Source organism: Monodelphis domestica, chromosome 1, assembly GCF_027887165.1.
Source record: "Monodelphis domestica isolate mMonDom1 chromosome 1, mMonDom1.pri, whole genome shotgun sequence".
Lineage (NCBI taxonomy): Eukaryota > Metazoa > Chordata > Mammalia > Didelphimorphia > Didelphidae > Monodelphis > Monodelphis domestica.
This window is the reverse complement of record NC_077227.1, coordinates 54,051,738-54,067,998: the sequence shown is the minus strand read 5'-3', so window position 1 is coordinate 54,067,998 and position 16,261 is coordinate 54,051,738. Positions and strand designations below refer to the sequence as shown.

Sequence of the window (16,261 nt, the reverse complement as noted above, 5' to 3'; positions counted from 1 at the left end):
TCCACCCACCACCTGAAGGCTTCTGATGTTTAAAAGATGGGCTTTTGTTACTGGAAGAACCTTGAGGTTATTAAAGTTATGACACCATTTCCCCGGAGCAAAACAGCTCATCCTTCTATTCACTGTCTGACCAAAATATATATGATGTGCCAGTTCCAGAGGGTGTCCATCTAATGGCACACTGTAATCTGAATAGGCATTTTTGGGTCCAATTCCTGTGGGGATAATTAGGCTAAAACCTTCTAAATGTTTTTAGGTCCATTTAGAGGCTTTGCTGTAGTGTCCTAGGTCTTAATGCCATCAGCACAATGTCTATCTGGAGGGTCTTATAGGTATTGTATTTTCCATTTGGGCTCTGTACTAGATACTTCCCATAAAAGTAGTAAACACTGTTAAGCATGCAAACATCTCCCAATTTAATGCCTTTCTTGAGGTTAATCATCAAATCTGAACAAAATCATTTTGCTGTTTCATCTTTCAAGTAATTTTGTATGACAGATATATGGGAGACACATTGTTGAAGAAGCTTTTAAGCCTTCATTCTATTTGACAGAATCAAATCCTTTTTTAAAAGACCACCAATAAGCAGTAAGCATAATATGATCTTAAAATCTTTGTACTTTTCATTCAATTTTGTAACTGAATATGTTGTATACAGAGACTACTTATGAAAGCTGATTTCTCATACTTTTATCAAATATGCTATTGATGTCTAGGTGATTTTTAAGTTCTCTTTTATTCTTTTATTTTTCCTTCTAAAAATCTATTTTCTTTCTTTCCAACAAAGGAGGAAAAGGGAAAGGAAAACAAAAGCCTTGTAACAAATATGCTTCATCACATAAATTCCCATTTTGATTATGTTAGAAAAACATATATGTTTCATTTGGTGCCCTATCCTGTCACCTCTCTGTAAGGAGGTAGACAGCCAGCTTGCTCTGGAACCAACAGTCATTGTTTCACTTGTTCATTACATTGATTAGAGTTCTTAAAAAAACAATGCTGTTACTGTACAAATTGTTCTCTGGGTTCACTTCGCTCTGTAATCTGTTTATACAAGTCTTCTCATGTTTCTCTGAAACTGTCGCTTTCATCATTTCTCATAGAACAACAATAATCTTGTCCATTCAAACACTAGAATTTTTTCAGCCATTTTTCTAACTTCTTACTTGAAACAGACAATAGAGGATTAAACACACAGACACACAGTATGATAAAAAAAAGGCATCAAATCCAACAGAAAAAGAGGTGGGGATAGGAAAGGATTAAAATAAAGATTAATATTGGAGGAAGAATCACAAATAAAAAATAAAGGCCTAGAAAATTAGAGGGGGGCAATAAGTTGTATTTGAATTGACTATTAGTGATTTATAAGAAATGATCAGAAAGACATTTTCTGAGAATCCAGGAAAGGATGGGCCGATGTAGAGTAAACCCAGTAGAACTAGAAGAATAAGGGAAACCCTGACAATAGTCACAACTTTGAAAGATTTAAGAGCTCTGATCAATGTACTGCCCAGTCTTGGGGTCCAAGGACCTATGATGATATGGTGTCACCCTCCTCCTGAGAGAAAGGGGATGGATTCGAGACGAAGAAAGACATACAGTTTTTGACATGACAGCTATGGAGATTTTTTGAATGTTTAGGTATGTTTTTTACTAGTGGGATTCTCCCCTTTCTTTTTGATTGGTAGGTGGGAACTGAGAGGGAAAGCAGAGCTGGCCATAGTTATTAAAAAAAAAAAGAGGCCAAAGAAACATTTTTTTTTTAATTCATGAGAGAAAAAAGGGAGTCCAGAAGGAAGCATGGATTAGCAGGATAGTTTTGAAAATAATGGAATAGGGGCTGCTAGGTAGCTCAGTAGATAAGTGTTACAACTGGACACAGGAATGGATAGGTTCAAATCTAGTCTCAGACCCTTCCTAGCTGTGTGACCCTGGGCAAGTCACTTAGCCCGTACTGCCTAGCTCTTACTGCTCTTCTGTCCTGGAACTAATATTTAGTATTGATTCTAAGACAGAAGGTAAGGGATTAAAAAAAAGAAAGAAAGAAATGGGTTGGTAATTTTGTGCTTTTTAAAAAGTGGCATGGAATAGATTCAGAGTTTTATATACAATCTATTTTTGGCATTCTGCTTTGTATATGGAAATGCTCATTGTTGGGGGGTGTTTGTTAAGTGCAAAGTTAAAAAAAATTAGATAGAAAAGAAAGGCATGTGTGTCAATAGTTGTTGATATTTTCTTGACTTTTTAAAATAAACTATGAAAGCAATCATTTCTGCTCAGACTTTGGAATTCAGATAGCTTCAATATCAATCCCTCAGATGCTTTCAAAGTGAGCTCCAGCATGGACCTCATCTGTGCATATTTAAGTCCAATCCAACTGCTCTTTCCTTTTTTGTTTTATTTAATGCAATTTCTGCTTCCTCTAAAGTTCATCAGACATTGTGATATTATTATCCAAACTAGTGACTCCCCTTCAATAAAACCTCATTAGAGAAATCGTAAGCAATCTTTTCTATTGTTTGTGGTCCTCTTTCTAGTCTAATCCTTACATACTCAAAGGATGCTGCCTTCATTGGATCTCAACAAACTTGTTGAAAACTTGTTTGACAATATTCCACCATTTTTCTCAGAATTTCACAAATGGATTCATGTTCTAAGCTGGCACTATCCTTAGCTGTTTTTTCTTGAGAAAAAAAAAGCAAGTATTTGGCAGCTAGGACAGTTCTAGGTTCTTTTGGACTCTCCTTTGTGGCAACTAACTTACACTGGCTAAACTTTCTTAGGAAACACTGACAGACTGTGGGTGTGTGTTGGGGGAAGTAGGTTATTCTATTTCCATTTATCAGCATCAATAGCTCATTTAAATGGATACAGTTATCGTTGCAGAAGTGAGAGACTGATGGATTTGGAATGTTGTATATAATGCATGACTTGGTTGAAATCCTGCCTAGTTTTATTGAACTTTTTTTTTCTCTTTCATTCTTTGTTACAAATAAGGATCTTCTGGGAAATGAAGGAATATGTAGGTGTTATATGAATAAAAGATAGCAAAACAATTTAAAAAATAAATCTGACTGGAGTAGACTCAATTGTATATCACATCTTTTCATTTTCATTTCATTTTTATTCTAAATTTAGTATTGATTTTCAAATTTACACATGACTTATTATGAAATGACTTTACTTTAGTAATCAATTGTTTCTTACTGCTTATAATAAAATAAATTTTATTCTTTGTTGATGTTATTTGGTTCTTGCCATATCCAGTATACTATGACTTTCTTCTTAAAGATATTATGTATGATACCTAAGGCAACGAAGCACAATGGTTATACAAGAATGGGTATCCATGAAGTTAGCCTCAGTCAGGAAGTCCTGTGTTCAAGTCTGATCTCTGACATGAATGACCCTGGGAAAAGTCCCCTAAAGACATCTCAGAGCATCAAACAACTCTTTAAGACTCTGAGTTGGAGAAGGGTGAATTTATTTGGGGAGAGGAAGTTCTTTACATCGATCTCTCTTTCCCTGTTATAGGTCCATTTTCAAAAAATGCAGCTAGGCGTGTTTGTTCTATATAAACCATAAGCTTCTGGATTTTCTTGTTTCTAACTCATGAAACTATGTTTTCCAACAATTTTTATCATCTTTAATTCCACTTTTAGATTCAGATAACTAAGTATTAAATCATATATTGTTTTAATGGGAGGATCTGTAGTACTTCTTTAGCAGAAAGAACCAGGAACAAAGTAGATGACCATCAGCTGGGTATAGTTAAACAAATGTGGCACATGAATATAAAAATGCACTGGATGAGTAGGAAGAATTCACTGAAGTATGGAAGATACACATAAACTGATGCAGAATAAAGTAAGAACCAAGAAAGCAACGCGTGTATACATACACGCACACATGCACATGGCACACACTGACTACAACAATGAAAATGGAAAAATCCCAACAAAATAATAAACATTTAGTGTTGTGAAATTATAATGACCAATCTTGCTCACAAAGACAACATAAAAATGAATCTCTAACCCTTCTTAGAATAAATGAGGAGCTATTTGTGTGGAACACTGCATATGAGATCAAACTTAGTTGATATTGTGGTTAGTTTTACTAATTTATAATTATTTTTTCTTTGTTAAAAGAGATTGAGTTGAAGAGAAGTTAGGTGACTGAGGGATAGAGAGCCAGGCATGGAGATGGGGGGTCCTAGGTTCAAATCTGGCCTCAGACAATTCCAGGCAAGTCACTTAACTCCCTTGCCTAGCCCATACCACTCTTCTGTCTTGGAACTGATGATTTAGTATTGATTCTAAAACAGAAGGTAAAGATTTTAATAAAAAGAGGATTGGGTGAGGAAAGATAGACTAGGAAATATGAGTGAATTAAAACCAAAAGAGATCAATAAAGTTTAAAAAATAATTATTGAGGAGTTTCTTAAGTTTTTCATTGAGTTTCTCAACAGATGTCAATGCATAAGCTGAATTGTCTTCATGGTGGTCTTTTTTGCAGATGTTTATCATGCTCACCAATAACCAGAATATTCCCATGAAATGTTTCTGGTCTTTGGCTGAATAATAAAACTAATTGTATTCCTCATCAAGGAGGTCCGGTGAGCTGTCCCACCATTTAGCTACAACGATCTTTTTCATTTTATAGTGATAGTGGCCATACTGATATGATTCTCTTTTTCTACTTACTGGTCACTGGAATAGTAACAGATAATTTTTATAATAATTATACATGTCCTAAAAACTGTATATTCTGCTCCTTTCCATCACTCTGCTATTTCTCTGCAATAGTGCAATGGGCTTGCAAAAGACTGGAAGCCCATTTTTCTTAGAGTTGTGGGTTGTCACTGCCAAATAGCCAGTGTGCTGATTACAGGTGGCTTCCTACTTCCCTAGCCTGGTTCTTGGAGAGCTGGCACAATATGCTGTCAGGACAGTTCAAAATGACTTTCCAATATGAAAATTATCTTATACACGAAATGTGATGTACCACCCTCACTTATGCTGATGTCACTTAACCAAGCAAACTTAATTAATCACAATACAGCCAAGAAAAAGGAGAAGAAAGGCTTCTGAGAAATCATAATGGATGCTAGTCAATCAGCATTTATTAAGCACTTAGAAGGTCAGGCATTGGGCTAAGGGATACTGAGGCAAAAGCAGCCCTTGTCTCAAGGAGCTTACATTCATTGGCACATAATGGGTATATAAGAAACAGATTAGATACTAAAAACTAGAAACTTTACAGAGGAAGGCTCATGTGTCTAGAAGGACCAGGAAATGCCTCTTGAAGCTCTTTAAACTGGTCCTTGGGAAAAGCCAGGAATTCTAAGAGGAGATGAAGAAGCAGAATATTCCACGCATGGGGAATGGCCAGTGCAAAGGCATGGAGATAGGAGACAGAGGTTGTGTGAGGAACACCAAGTCAGCTGGTACTGTGGGATCATAGAGAGTATGGAGGGGAGGTAGGAAAGGGTCAGGTTTTGAAAAGTCTTCAATACCAAAGAGAAGAATCTAGTGTGATTCTGGAGGTAAAAGAGAATCACAAAGCAGAGTGAGATGTTCATGGTCCAGGCAAGAGGTGATGGAAATCTGGATGAGAATGGCAGCTCCCATGGGTGGAGAGGAGACATGTATGAGAGATGCTGTGAAGGTGGAAATGGCGAGATTTGGCAACTGATCAGATATATGAGAGAAGACTGAGCAATCTGGGATGATGCTCATTTGAGGCCCTGGTGAAGGAGAAAATGATGGTTCCTTTATGGTAACAGTTCATTTTAGAGGAGGGGGAGGTTTGGGATGAGTCTGTTTTGGACATATGTCTGAGATTCCTGTAGGACATTCTCTTAGTCATGCCCAGCAGGCAACCTAAGATGTGGAGAAGAGATCAGGCTGGACTTTTAAGATCTAATGAGTTCACAAAGCAAGAAAGTATCAAAGGAAAAGAAAAGATGGTACATGGGAAAGCCTTGAGGGATACCTACTTTTAGTGGGTGATGCCAGAATGAAGGTCCTAGCAAAGGCAAACAACAATGAACAGTTAAGTAGGCAGGAGGAAAACTGAGAGCAGTGTCAGGAAGGAGAGGCAGAGGATGATAGCTGGCAGGACTGACAAGATACAGTTTGTTTTGGGTTGTTTTTTTTGAGAATGGGGGAGACATGGGCATATTAGACATGAGGGAAGGTGCCAGTTAATAAAGAGACAAAGTAGGGATGCTACTAGAAGACAGTCTACTGGAGAAGTTGGAAGGAGATCTTAGTAAGAGTACAGTTAGAAGAGTTGGCTGTGGAAAGGAAAAGGGGAATGGATAGTTAGTTAATTAACATTTATGATTCACCTACTATGTGCTAAATACTGGGGATACAAAAAGAGGCAAAAGGTAGTCCCTGCTCTCAAGGAGATGGGGGAGACATTACACAAACCACTATGAACAAAAAAGCTACAGATAACTAGGAAAAATCAAAAGAAGGAAGGCTCTGGAATTTAGAGAGATTGGGAAAGGTAGAAGATAAAATTTCAGTTGAAATTTAAAGGAAGCCAGGGGAGCTAAGACACACAGATGAGAAGAGAAAGCATTCCAGACACACAGGACAGTGAGGGGGAAAATTCCCAGAGCCAAGAGATGGAGTATCTTCTTTGAGGAACAGCCAGGAGGCTGGTGTTACTGCATCACAGAATATGTTTAAAGTATAAGGAGATTAGAAAAGTAGGAGGGGGCTAGGCTATGAAGGGTTTTGAACACCAAAGAGAGGATTTTGCATTTGTTTGGGAGCCACTGAGGTCTACTGAATAGGAGGGTGACATGATTAAACCTTCACTTTCCGAAAATCATCTTAGTGGCTGCCTGGAGAATAGACTGGCATGGAGGAGAGACTTGAGGCTGGCAGATCCATCCATAGCTATTGCAATAGTGTGGCATGAGGTGATGAGGACAGAAGAGAGGTGTGTTTGAAACATGGTGCACAGGTGAAATGGACAGGCCTTGGCAATAGCTTGACAAGAGAGAGGAGACCGGGATGTTGTGAATCGGAGGGACCAGGAACATGGGGTTGTTTTCTACAGAAATAAGGGAGGTACGAAGGGGGAAGAGTTTAGAGCAAAGATAATGAGTTTGGTTTTGGACAATTTGAATGGAAGATGCCAACCGGACATTAAATTTGAGATGTCTGGAAGTTGGCATTGGAAACACCAGGTCAGCAGAGAGTTGGGGGCAGGAAAGGTAGATCTAAGAAGCATCAGCATAGAGATGGTAACAAAATCCATGTGAGTAGAAGCAGGATGACCTGGGGGAGGAAGAGAAGAGGCTATAGGACAGAGCCTGGAGGGACATCTACAGTTAGCTAATCTGGGTGAGGATCCAACAGAGATACCTGAGACGTGGTCAGAGAGGCAGGAGGACAAGGAGAGAAGAATGTTCTGAAAATCCTGAGAGAAGAGAATGTTAAGGAGGAGAGAGAGAGATCAACAGGGTTAAAGGCTGCAGGGATAGTGGATAATGGAGTGAAGGAGAATACAGAGGGGAATGAAGTCAGAGGGATGCAGGCAGCCTCAATTATTTGGTAAAGTCCAAAGAGACATCCCTCAGTCAAGAGGATATGGGGAATGGATGCCGTGGTAGGTTTGAGGAGAGACGAAAAGATATGGAACAATCACTGTGGTGAATAGGAAAATCAACTGGAGGAATGAAATTGTCTTGCTGCCATAAGAACTCAATTGAATTTTGATAGCATTTTTGCATTACTCCTCCAGCTCCACTACATAGCATGTAAATAGAAGTAAAGATAGTGGATTATAGTAACAGGGAATTAGGATTCAGTAAGGCATAAATGGCAATAGGAGGAGGGAGAATGCAATGCAAGAGTAGGGTAGCACTGAGCTGAAATGCTTCCATGCTCTAGAACAATGTCAGTTTTTATACAGGTGCCCTACACAGCTAATAAATATGTATATTTCCTACTATTTTCATTTAATAATCATCAAACATCTATCATAGCTAACTTTCTAATAAACAGGTCTTTTCTTTCTTTCTTGTTTATCTTTTTATAAGATTTATCTAGGTCAAAATTAGGGCTAGACCAGAAGATAAGGAAAAGTATAATGTCTTTTAGAAAGATTTACATCCAAGTCAGTTAAATTCAGGCATTTAAAGAAGCTCAAGTTATCTGGAATATTCAGTTGGTGAAACAGCTCATCCTGAATAATGCTACATGAATGAAATGTGTTATTGTATTTAGATGTTAAGAACTAGCATTGTGCTAAGAACACGGATGACACAAATTCTTGAAATAAATGACATTCGAAAATTAGGTAAAAATGATTTGACTTTAAAAACAATCTGCTCCTCAAGGTTATCCATGAAACTTTCTTATATTTGAAATATAGTTTTTAAAAAAATACCTCTCCCATATGTTCCCCAACCCCAGAAAGGAGCTATTTACTTCTCTTTGGTGGTCGAACATGGTATGTTATGTCGTTAATGACCAGTTTGAAGTCATCAAGGAGCAAGAGGTCTATCCCTGTTGAGGAGGCAACACGAACACCATCTGTAAGAAATTAAAATGAATTATTTTTACAGAGAGGTCAGAGACAAGAGATATTCAAAATCAAGTTATATATAAGTCTCAACTATACTAAATGTAAAAAAATGGCTTTACCCTTTTTGAATTTTGAATTTCATTTAACAGTTCTTCATTCATTCATAAATACTAACGAGAGGGGGGCAGCTAGGTGGCTCAGTGGATTGAGAGTCAGGCCTCGAGATGGGAGGTCCTAGATTCAAATCTGGCCAGTCAACACACAGTATTGACTCCAAGATGGAAGGTAAGGGTTTAAGAGAAAAATGCTTTTATTCAAGTTCCTTAAAACACATGTTCAAGGTTCCTTATATCATGATAAGTACAAGGATAAGGATAACGAAACACTGAAGTGCCTTACCCATAGTATGTGCTTAATATAAATGTCAAAAAGAGAATTGGAGTACGGAAAAAACCAGACAAACAAACAGAGTTCTTGGCTGAGCTCACTTGGCTTTACAGGTAGCTGATTTTGAATTATGCCACACTCAGAAGCAATATCCTTTATAGTCTAACGGTAAGAAGATTACTGGCTAGCAGAAATCTCAGCTTAAAATATACAGGCATGGAAATCCACACAGATTTTCCATTTTCTTGAATGCTTATAATGGAAGTTATTTGCACCAAGGACTTTTGTATGTTAATCATAGCAGATTGTACACTTATGAATACTCATAAATATTAATTATTCTATGAAGGTGCAGGCTGGATATAATGGAGCACACCAAATTGGCTCATTATTCCTAATAATTTGAAGGGAGGGCAGTATTTAAAAAAGAAAATTTATAGTTCTGATGGTTATTTTTTTCCTTGGGATTGTTTAAAACTATTTTAAAATTAATTACTTTTTAAAAATGGATGTCTTTTGTATACATGGGTATGTGATTTGGGGTTTGGCCTTAAAAAATGGCACTATAGCAAAAATGAATAATATGGAATAGGTATCAAGTGATAACATTTGTACACCTCAGTGGAATTGTTTGTCAGCTCTGGGAGGGGGGAGGGAAGAGGGGAGGTAAAGAAAATTGATCATGTAAACATGGAAAAATATTTTTAAAATAAATAAATAAAATGTTAAAATCAATGTCTTATTCAGCCTGAAAAAAATTGTCTTTTATATACTGTTTACTTTTAAATTTGAAAAATTCTGAATTAAATGAACTACAATAAAAAGAAACATTTCCATATGTGAAATAGAACAAAAAGATGGAGTTACCAATCAATCAGTAAACATTTATTGAACCTCCCATGTGAAAGGCATTTTGCTAAATACAAAAAATTGACAGTCCTTGTTTTCAAGGAACTTACAAAATATTGGGGAAGATAATATAGAGAGCAAGCTATACACAGGATTAATAGGGAATAATTAACAGTGGAAGGCATTAGAATTAAGAGGGAGTGAGGAAAACTTCCAATAAAGACAGGATTTAGTTGGAACTTAAAGGAGGTCAGTAGAGGAAGCAGAGGAGGAAGAGCATTCTAGGCATGGGAGACAACCAGGAAAAATGCTCAGGAGCCCAGAGATGAAGTGTTTTATTCATGAAACAGCCAGGAGGCCAGTGTCACTGGATCAAAGAGTACATATTGGTGACTTAAAAAAAAGCACATGATAAAATTCAACATGTAACTTTTGCAGCTGTTGTGTCTGTGTTTCCTTCTGAATGTCTTAGTTTCTCTATGTTTCAAAAAGACTTCAATGGCCTTTCCCCCACTTCTTTTATTTTCTCCAAAACACCTTTATTACTCTTCCCCATCTACCATATTAAAAAGAAAAACACATTCCTTGTCACAAATATGCAGTCAAGAGGAATAAGTGCACACGTTTGCTGTGTACATCTCAGTGGGCACCTGGAGACCCTCACCTGTCAGCCCAGGGGTGGGCGGTGCACATTATCACCTCTCCTTTATAGTGATGGCCAGTCATTACATAGATCAAGAGATCAGATGTCCTTAGAAGTTGTTTATCTCTACAGTGTCAGTTACTGCATCAATTTTCTCCTGGCTCTGCTCATTTCACTCTGCATTATTCCAAGTTACACCAAAACTATCCCTTTCCCATCGCCATTTCTGACAACTTAATAACATTTTCTTCATATACCACATTTTTTCAGCCATCCCTCAGTTGATGGGCATCTCTCCTTATTGTTTCCTGTCCTTTACAACAACACAAATGCTGGGATTTAGCCTGGAAGTGGTATTGTTATGTCAAAAAATAAGCAAAGTTTAGTGACATAGTTCTAAATTGCTTTCTAGGATAACTGGACCAATTCATCCATACATCAGTGTAACTATTTTCCTAAAGTCCCACCAACAATTATAATTTTCTTTTTTGATGATTTTTTAAAAAATCTGATGGATCTGAGGTAAAATAGCAGAGTTATTTTAGTTTGCATTATACTTATGATTAATGATTTGGAAGCTTTTTTACATGGCTTAATAGTTTGGGTTTATTCCTTAAATAATCCTATATACCTTTGATCATTTATTGGGGAATGGCTAGCATTCTAATGGGTTAACTCAGTTCCTTATTTATCTTTCATTCATCTAAAGGAAATGAGACCTTTATCAGAGGAATTTGCTGCAAATATTTTTTCCAGTTAACTATTTTGTTTCTAATGTTAATTGAATTGGTTGTTCCAGGTCGAGTTTTTTTTTTTAATCAGTACTAAATCATTTTTCTAACTATTGCTTTGTAGTATTGTTTGAGATAAAGTGTTGTTATGTTCCTTTCCTTCCTGTGTTTTTCTTTTTATCATTTCTCTGGAAAATATGGACCTTTTGTTGCTCCAGAGTATAGCATAAAACAAATAAATCAATTGGGTTAGCATTGTCACCTTTACTATAGTGACACAGTTCAGTCATTAGGAATTAATGTCTCCCCATATTTAGTTCTACCTTTATTTCTAGAAAGTGTTTTGTCATTACATTCATAAGAGTATTTTGAAGTCAGCTCACAAACGTCATTGACTCGGTAGTTATTTTGGATAGAATTTGGATAGAATATTTGTCTTTTTAGCTCTTCCCGCTGTGCTTTGTTGATACTATATAGAAAGGCTGATGATTTGTGTAAGTTTATTTTATATTTTGTTCCTTTGCTAAAGTTATTGTTTCCATTAATCTTCGAGCTGTCACTCTAGTGTACTCTACACAGATTATTATGTATGCAAAAATAATTTTTTCCCCTCTTTGACTATCCTTATTCCCTCAATTTGTTTTACTTGTCCTATTTTTATGGCTCCTAGTTTTAGTACTATGTCAAACGTCAGTGGTAATACTGTGCATCCCTGCTTTCCCCAGGATCTTAAAGGATAAGAATCTCTTTTATCACTATTACATATAACACTAGATAGATACTGCAGGTAGCTGAGAAAGTAACTTCATTTTGTCTGTACTTTCTCTATCTTGTCCCTAACTGTTTGTATTGCAGCCACTATCCTGGACTCCTGTCTATGACTTCCTCTACTGTTAGAACAGCAAGGACAGTCCTATTTATTAGGGAGGGCAGAGTTACAAGAGATAGTTAACCTAGAGCCAGAGATACCATCTCCTTTATGCCTACTCTTGTGAACCTCCAGCAACTGCTCGGGCTAATCCTAAGGCACATAATACCCAATTCCACTTTCTGCTTAAATCAAAACCTGGATGTTTTATCCTAATGTTCTTTGGAGAGTTTTTGCTTCTGAGGGTGAAGCTCCCTCAATGGGAACTCAATAAACTCTCACTGGTTCCTAAATTTATGATATTGGATGATAGTTTGGGAGCTTTGTCTACCAACAATTTACTCTTTATCAAATTATGTAATGATCCACTTATTCTTTTGCTTTTAGTTGTTTTTTTAAAAATAGAAATGGGTGCTTAATTGTATCAAAAGCTTTTTCTGTATTGATATAATTTTGTAATTTAGATTGTTTTAAAAATTAATACAGTCTATTATGTTTTTGGTTTTCCTTTGATACTGAACTTGCATTCCTGGTAAAAATCCAACCAGTTATACTGCATGATCTTTTTTATATTATTTGGCTGTAGCCTTTTTGCTAATATTTTACTTAAAATTTTTGCATTGAATTAATTTGGGATATACTTTTCCCTTTATTTTGACTCTCCCTCATTTAGGTATCAAGATTATATTTGTATGATACAAGAAATTTGTTCAGATTCTTTCATTTCCTAGTTTTGCAAATATCAATGAAATATTAAAATCATTTTTGAATGTTTGATAGAATTAATTTGTAAATCCATCTGGTTTAAGGATTTTTTCTTTGGTGATTTATTATGCCATTTCTTTTTCAGGAACATGATTATTTAAATATTCTAATTCTTGTTCTTATAATGTAGGTATTTTATATTTTTTGTACATATTCATCTGTTAAACTGTCAGTTTTGTTGGCATACAACTGTTCAAAATAGTTATGTGGGGTTTTTTTGGTAAAGGGGATTTTTAAAAAATCTAACAAAAATTTGACAAGAATTTATTTTCCTTCTCTCCTACTCCCTTTCTCCTTCCAATTGGAAGGGAAAAAACCCCTAATAATCTTGTAACAAATATCATATCTAAGGAAAACAAATTCCTGCACTGCCCATGTCCAAAATGTATGTATCATTCTTGAATGCATCATCTTTCTGTAGAGGTGGGAAGCATACTTCATCACTGGCCTTTTGGATGGTGACTGGTCACTGATCAGAGTTCTTAAATCTTTCAAAGTTATTTTTTCTTTACTATGTTATTTTCAGTGCATAAATTGTCCTCCTAGTTCTTCTTCACACTGCATCAGTTCATATAAGTCTTTCCAGGTTGTTGTGAAACAATACTTTTTATTTCTTGTGTCACAATAGTATTCCATTAGGTTCATAAACCATCATTTGTACAGCCATTCCCCAATTGATGGACACTCCCTCAATTTTTACTTCTTTGCCATTATAACATTATTTTTGTACCATATGGGTTCCTCTATTTGATATGAGTTCCTTTCCTCTTTTTTTGATGGCTTTTCCTTAATTCTCCTTCTGCCTATCTGACAGCTCCTTTTAAGTCTCCTTTCTTGGTTCTTTATTCAAGTCATGTGCATTAATGTTCATTAATGTTCATCTTTTAGGACCTCTGTTGTTCTTTCTCTATACTATATCATTTGGTGATCTTGCCAACTCCCATGGGTTAAATAATCACCTCTAAACCTCACATCTATTTATCTAGCCCTCACTTGCTCCTGAGCTAGTCTAGTCTTACATCACCAACTGTCTATCAATATGCTATGGGCATCTCAAATTCAACACATTCAAAAGAGAACTCATTATTTTTTGTCCCAAATCCTAGCTTCTTCTGAATTTCCTTCACTCAGACTCATGGCCTAGATGTCACTCATCATTCTCTCACCCCACATATCTGAATCTGTTGTCAAATTTTGTAATTTCTACCTTTATAATATCTCTTATATATATCCTCTTCACTTATACAATAATAACTTTGGTATAGGGCTTTATTACCTCACTCCCAGACACACTATGAGAGCACACACATGCACACCTATACCTTTCTTTCCTCATTAAGAATCACTAGAGATATATCTCATTTCCCTAATGTTCAGGTCTTAACTTCTTTCTTATATTTTGATTAGATTTGTCTAGGTCTGAAAGGGTTACATTAACTATTATGATTTTATTATTTCTTTCTGTAAACCACATACCTCCTCCTTTAAATATTTAGGTAAAGTATTACTTTGAAATTACTGTTTATGGTACCTATAAAAATAATGAAATTTCCTTGTTTATCTCTTTTAATTGTTTATTTTCTGTTGTTACTTATCTGAGATCATGATTGCTACTTCTGCTTTTTTAAGTTTATTGAAACCATGGGTTCTTAACCTTATTTTATTATTGGATTTTTTATTATAGATTCCAGTCATTGATCTATTTTGGAAGTCTAGCAAAACATATGGCTCCTTTCTCAGAGTAATATTTCTCAATAATTGAAGGAAATGCTAGATTTCAAAAGATTAGTGAAAATAAAGAGATAAATTTTTCTCCATTCATGTGAACCCCAAATTCAAAACTGAACTAAAAGATACTCAATTTTATTTTTAGACCTTTATTTTAATTGTGTCAATTTTTTCTGAGGCAAGTATATTTTGTGTAAATAACATATTATTAGATTTTGCTACCATCCTGGGTTATCTGATCCTATCTGTGCTTTTATTTTGGAACCCTTACCTTCCATCTTAGAATCAATACTGTGTACTGGTTCTAAGGCAGAAGAGTGGTAAAGGCTAGGCAATGGGGGTTAAGTTACTCGTCCAGGATCATAAAAGCTAGTAATTGTCAGAAGCCAGATTTGAAACCAGAACCTTCCTTCTCTAAGCCTGGCTCTAAAATCACTGAGCCACCTAACTACCCTGTGATCCTATCCATGTCAACAGTTATGATTAATGGTGGGTTTTCTTCTATCCTATCTGATTATACTTTTCCTTTTCTTGGGTTTTCTCTTTACAATGAAGAAGAGAGTAGCAAGAAGGAAGTGTGTTCAGTATTAGTCATCTATATTTGTTCTATTTTGTTTCTATTATACTGTTCTTTTCTTCTACTCCTTGCTTAGTTTCTAGTCATAGTTTATTACCCTTTCTTTATTTTCTTTGATTCCCTCCTTCATTATCTTCTTGATCAGATTCCTTCTGAATAGTGTTTTTTGAATATTACTACTACCTCTCTGAATCTACATCCCTTCTTATCTCAATTAATCTTTGCTTGTTGGTGGCAATACTCATTCTTTCAGACTGCTTGCATTATTCTAATTTTCACTTTGCCTTCTGGGTTGTACTGTAATGTACTGTGGTCAAATACCAAAATATGTGTGTGTGTGTGTGTGTGTGTGTACACTCCATCCTTTTCTAGTTTGAAGTTCATGTTTAGCCTGTTCTCTCCTCCTCTTCCTCCCTTGATGTGTTGTTCTTTCCTTTCCTTTGCTTTTTTCTCTTCAGATCATCAAAACATGCTCTCAAGCCCTCTGAATACCCCGTTTAACCTTAGAAGACATTAGGATTTTTAGAGGATGCTTGTTTCTTCTCTCCCATTAGACTATAAACATTTCAACCTAATTTCCTTCCAATTGCTCAAATTACCTATGCTTCTCTTGACTTCTTTTTAAAATATCTACTCAGTTTTGGTCTCTTCATCAGGAATATTTGGAAGTCCTTTATTTTATTAAAGTTCTGGGGTTTTTTCTCCCATAAGATTGTATTCAGCTTTGCTGAGTAAGTTATTCTTGGTGATAAGCATTTATCTTTTTTTGCCATCTAGAAAACTGTATTTTCCTTTATAGTGGTAGATTCCAGGTCTTGTGTGATATTGATTGTGACTTCTTGGTGTCAGAACTCTTTCTTTCAGGCTGCTTGCATCATTTTTTTTTACCTAAAACCTCTGGGGTTTTGGCTATGACTTTTCTAGAAGAAATTATTTTGGGTTTCTTTCAGGGGGTAACTAGTGAGTTCTTTCTATTTTCATTTTGACTTCTAGTTTTAATAGGTCTTGAAGTTTTCATTTTTTAAAAAAATTGATATTTAGGTCTTTAAAAGAAATAATCAAGGTTTTCAATTAGTCTGAAGATTTTTACAACATATTTTATTTTTATATTTTATATTTATATTTATAACCTATTTTATAACCTATAACTAACCTAT

General features: G+C 35.7%; 1 protein-coding gene across 1 annotated transcript in view; it reads right to left on the bottom strand.

The window, feature by feature from the left end:
• The window catches only part of MCU (mitochondrial calcium uniporter), a 166,539-nt gene that overhangs the window by 11,117 nt on the left and 139,161 nt on the right, over positions 1-16,261 (bottom strand). Inside the window, exon 4 of the mRNA XM_001363387.4 lies at positions 8,460-8,564. Coding sequence (XP_001363424.2) covers positions 8,460-8,564 — 105 coding nt within the window. The remainder of the gene's footprint in view (positions 1-8,459; positions 8,565-16,261) is intronic.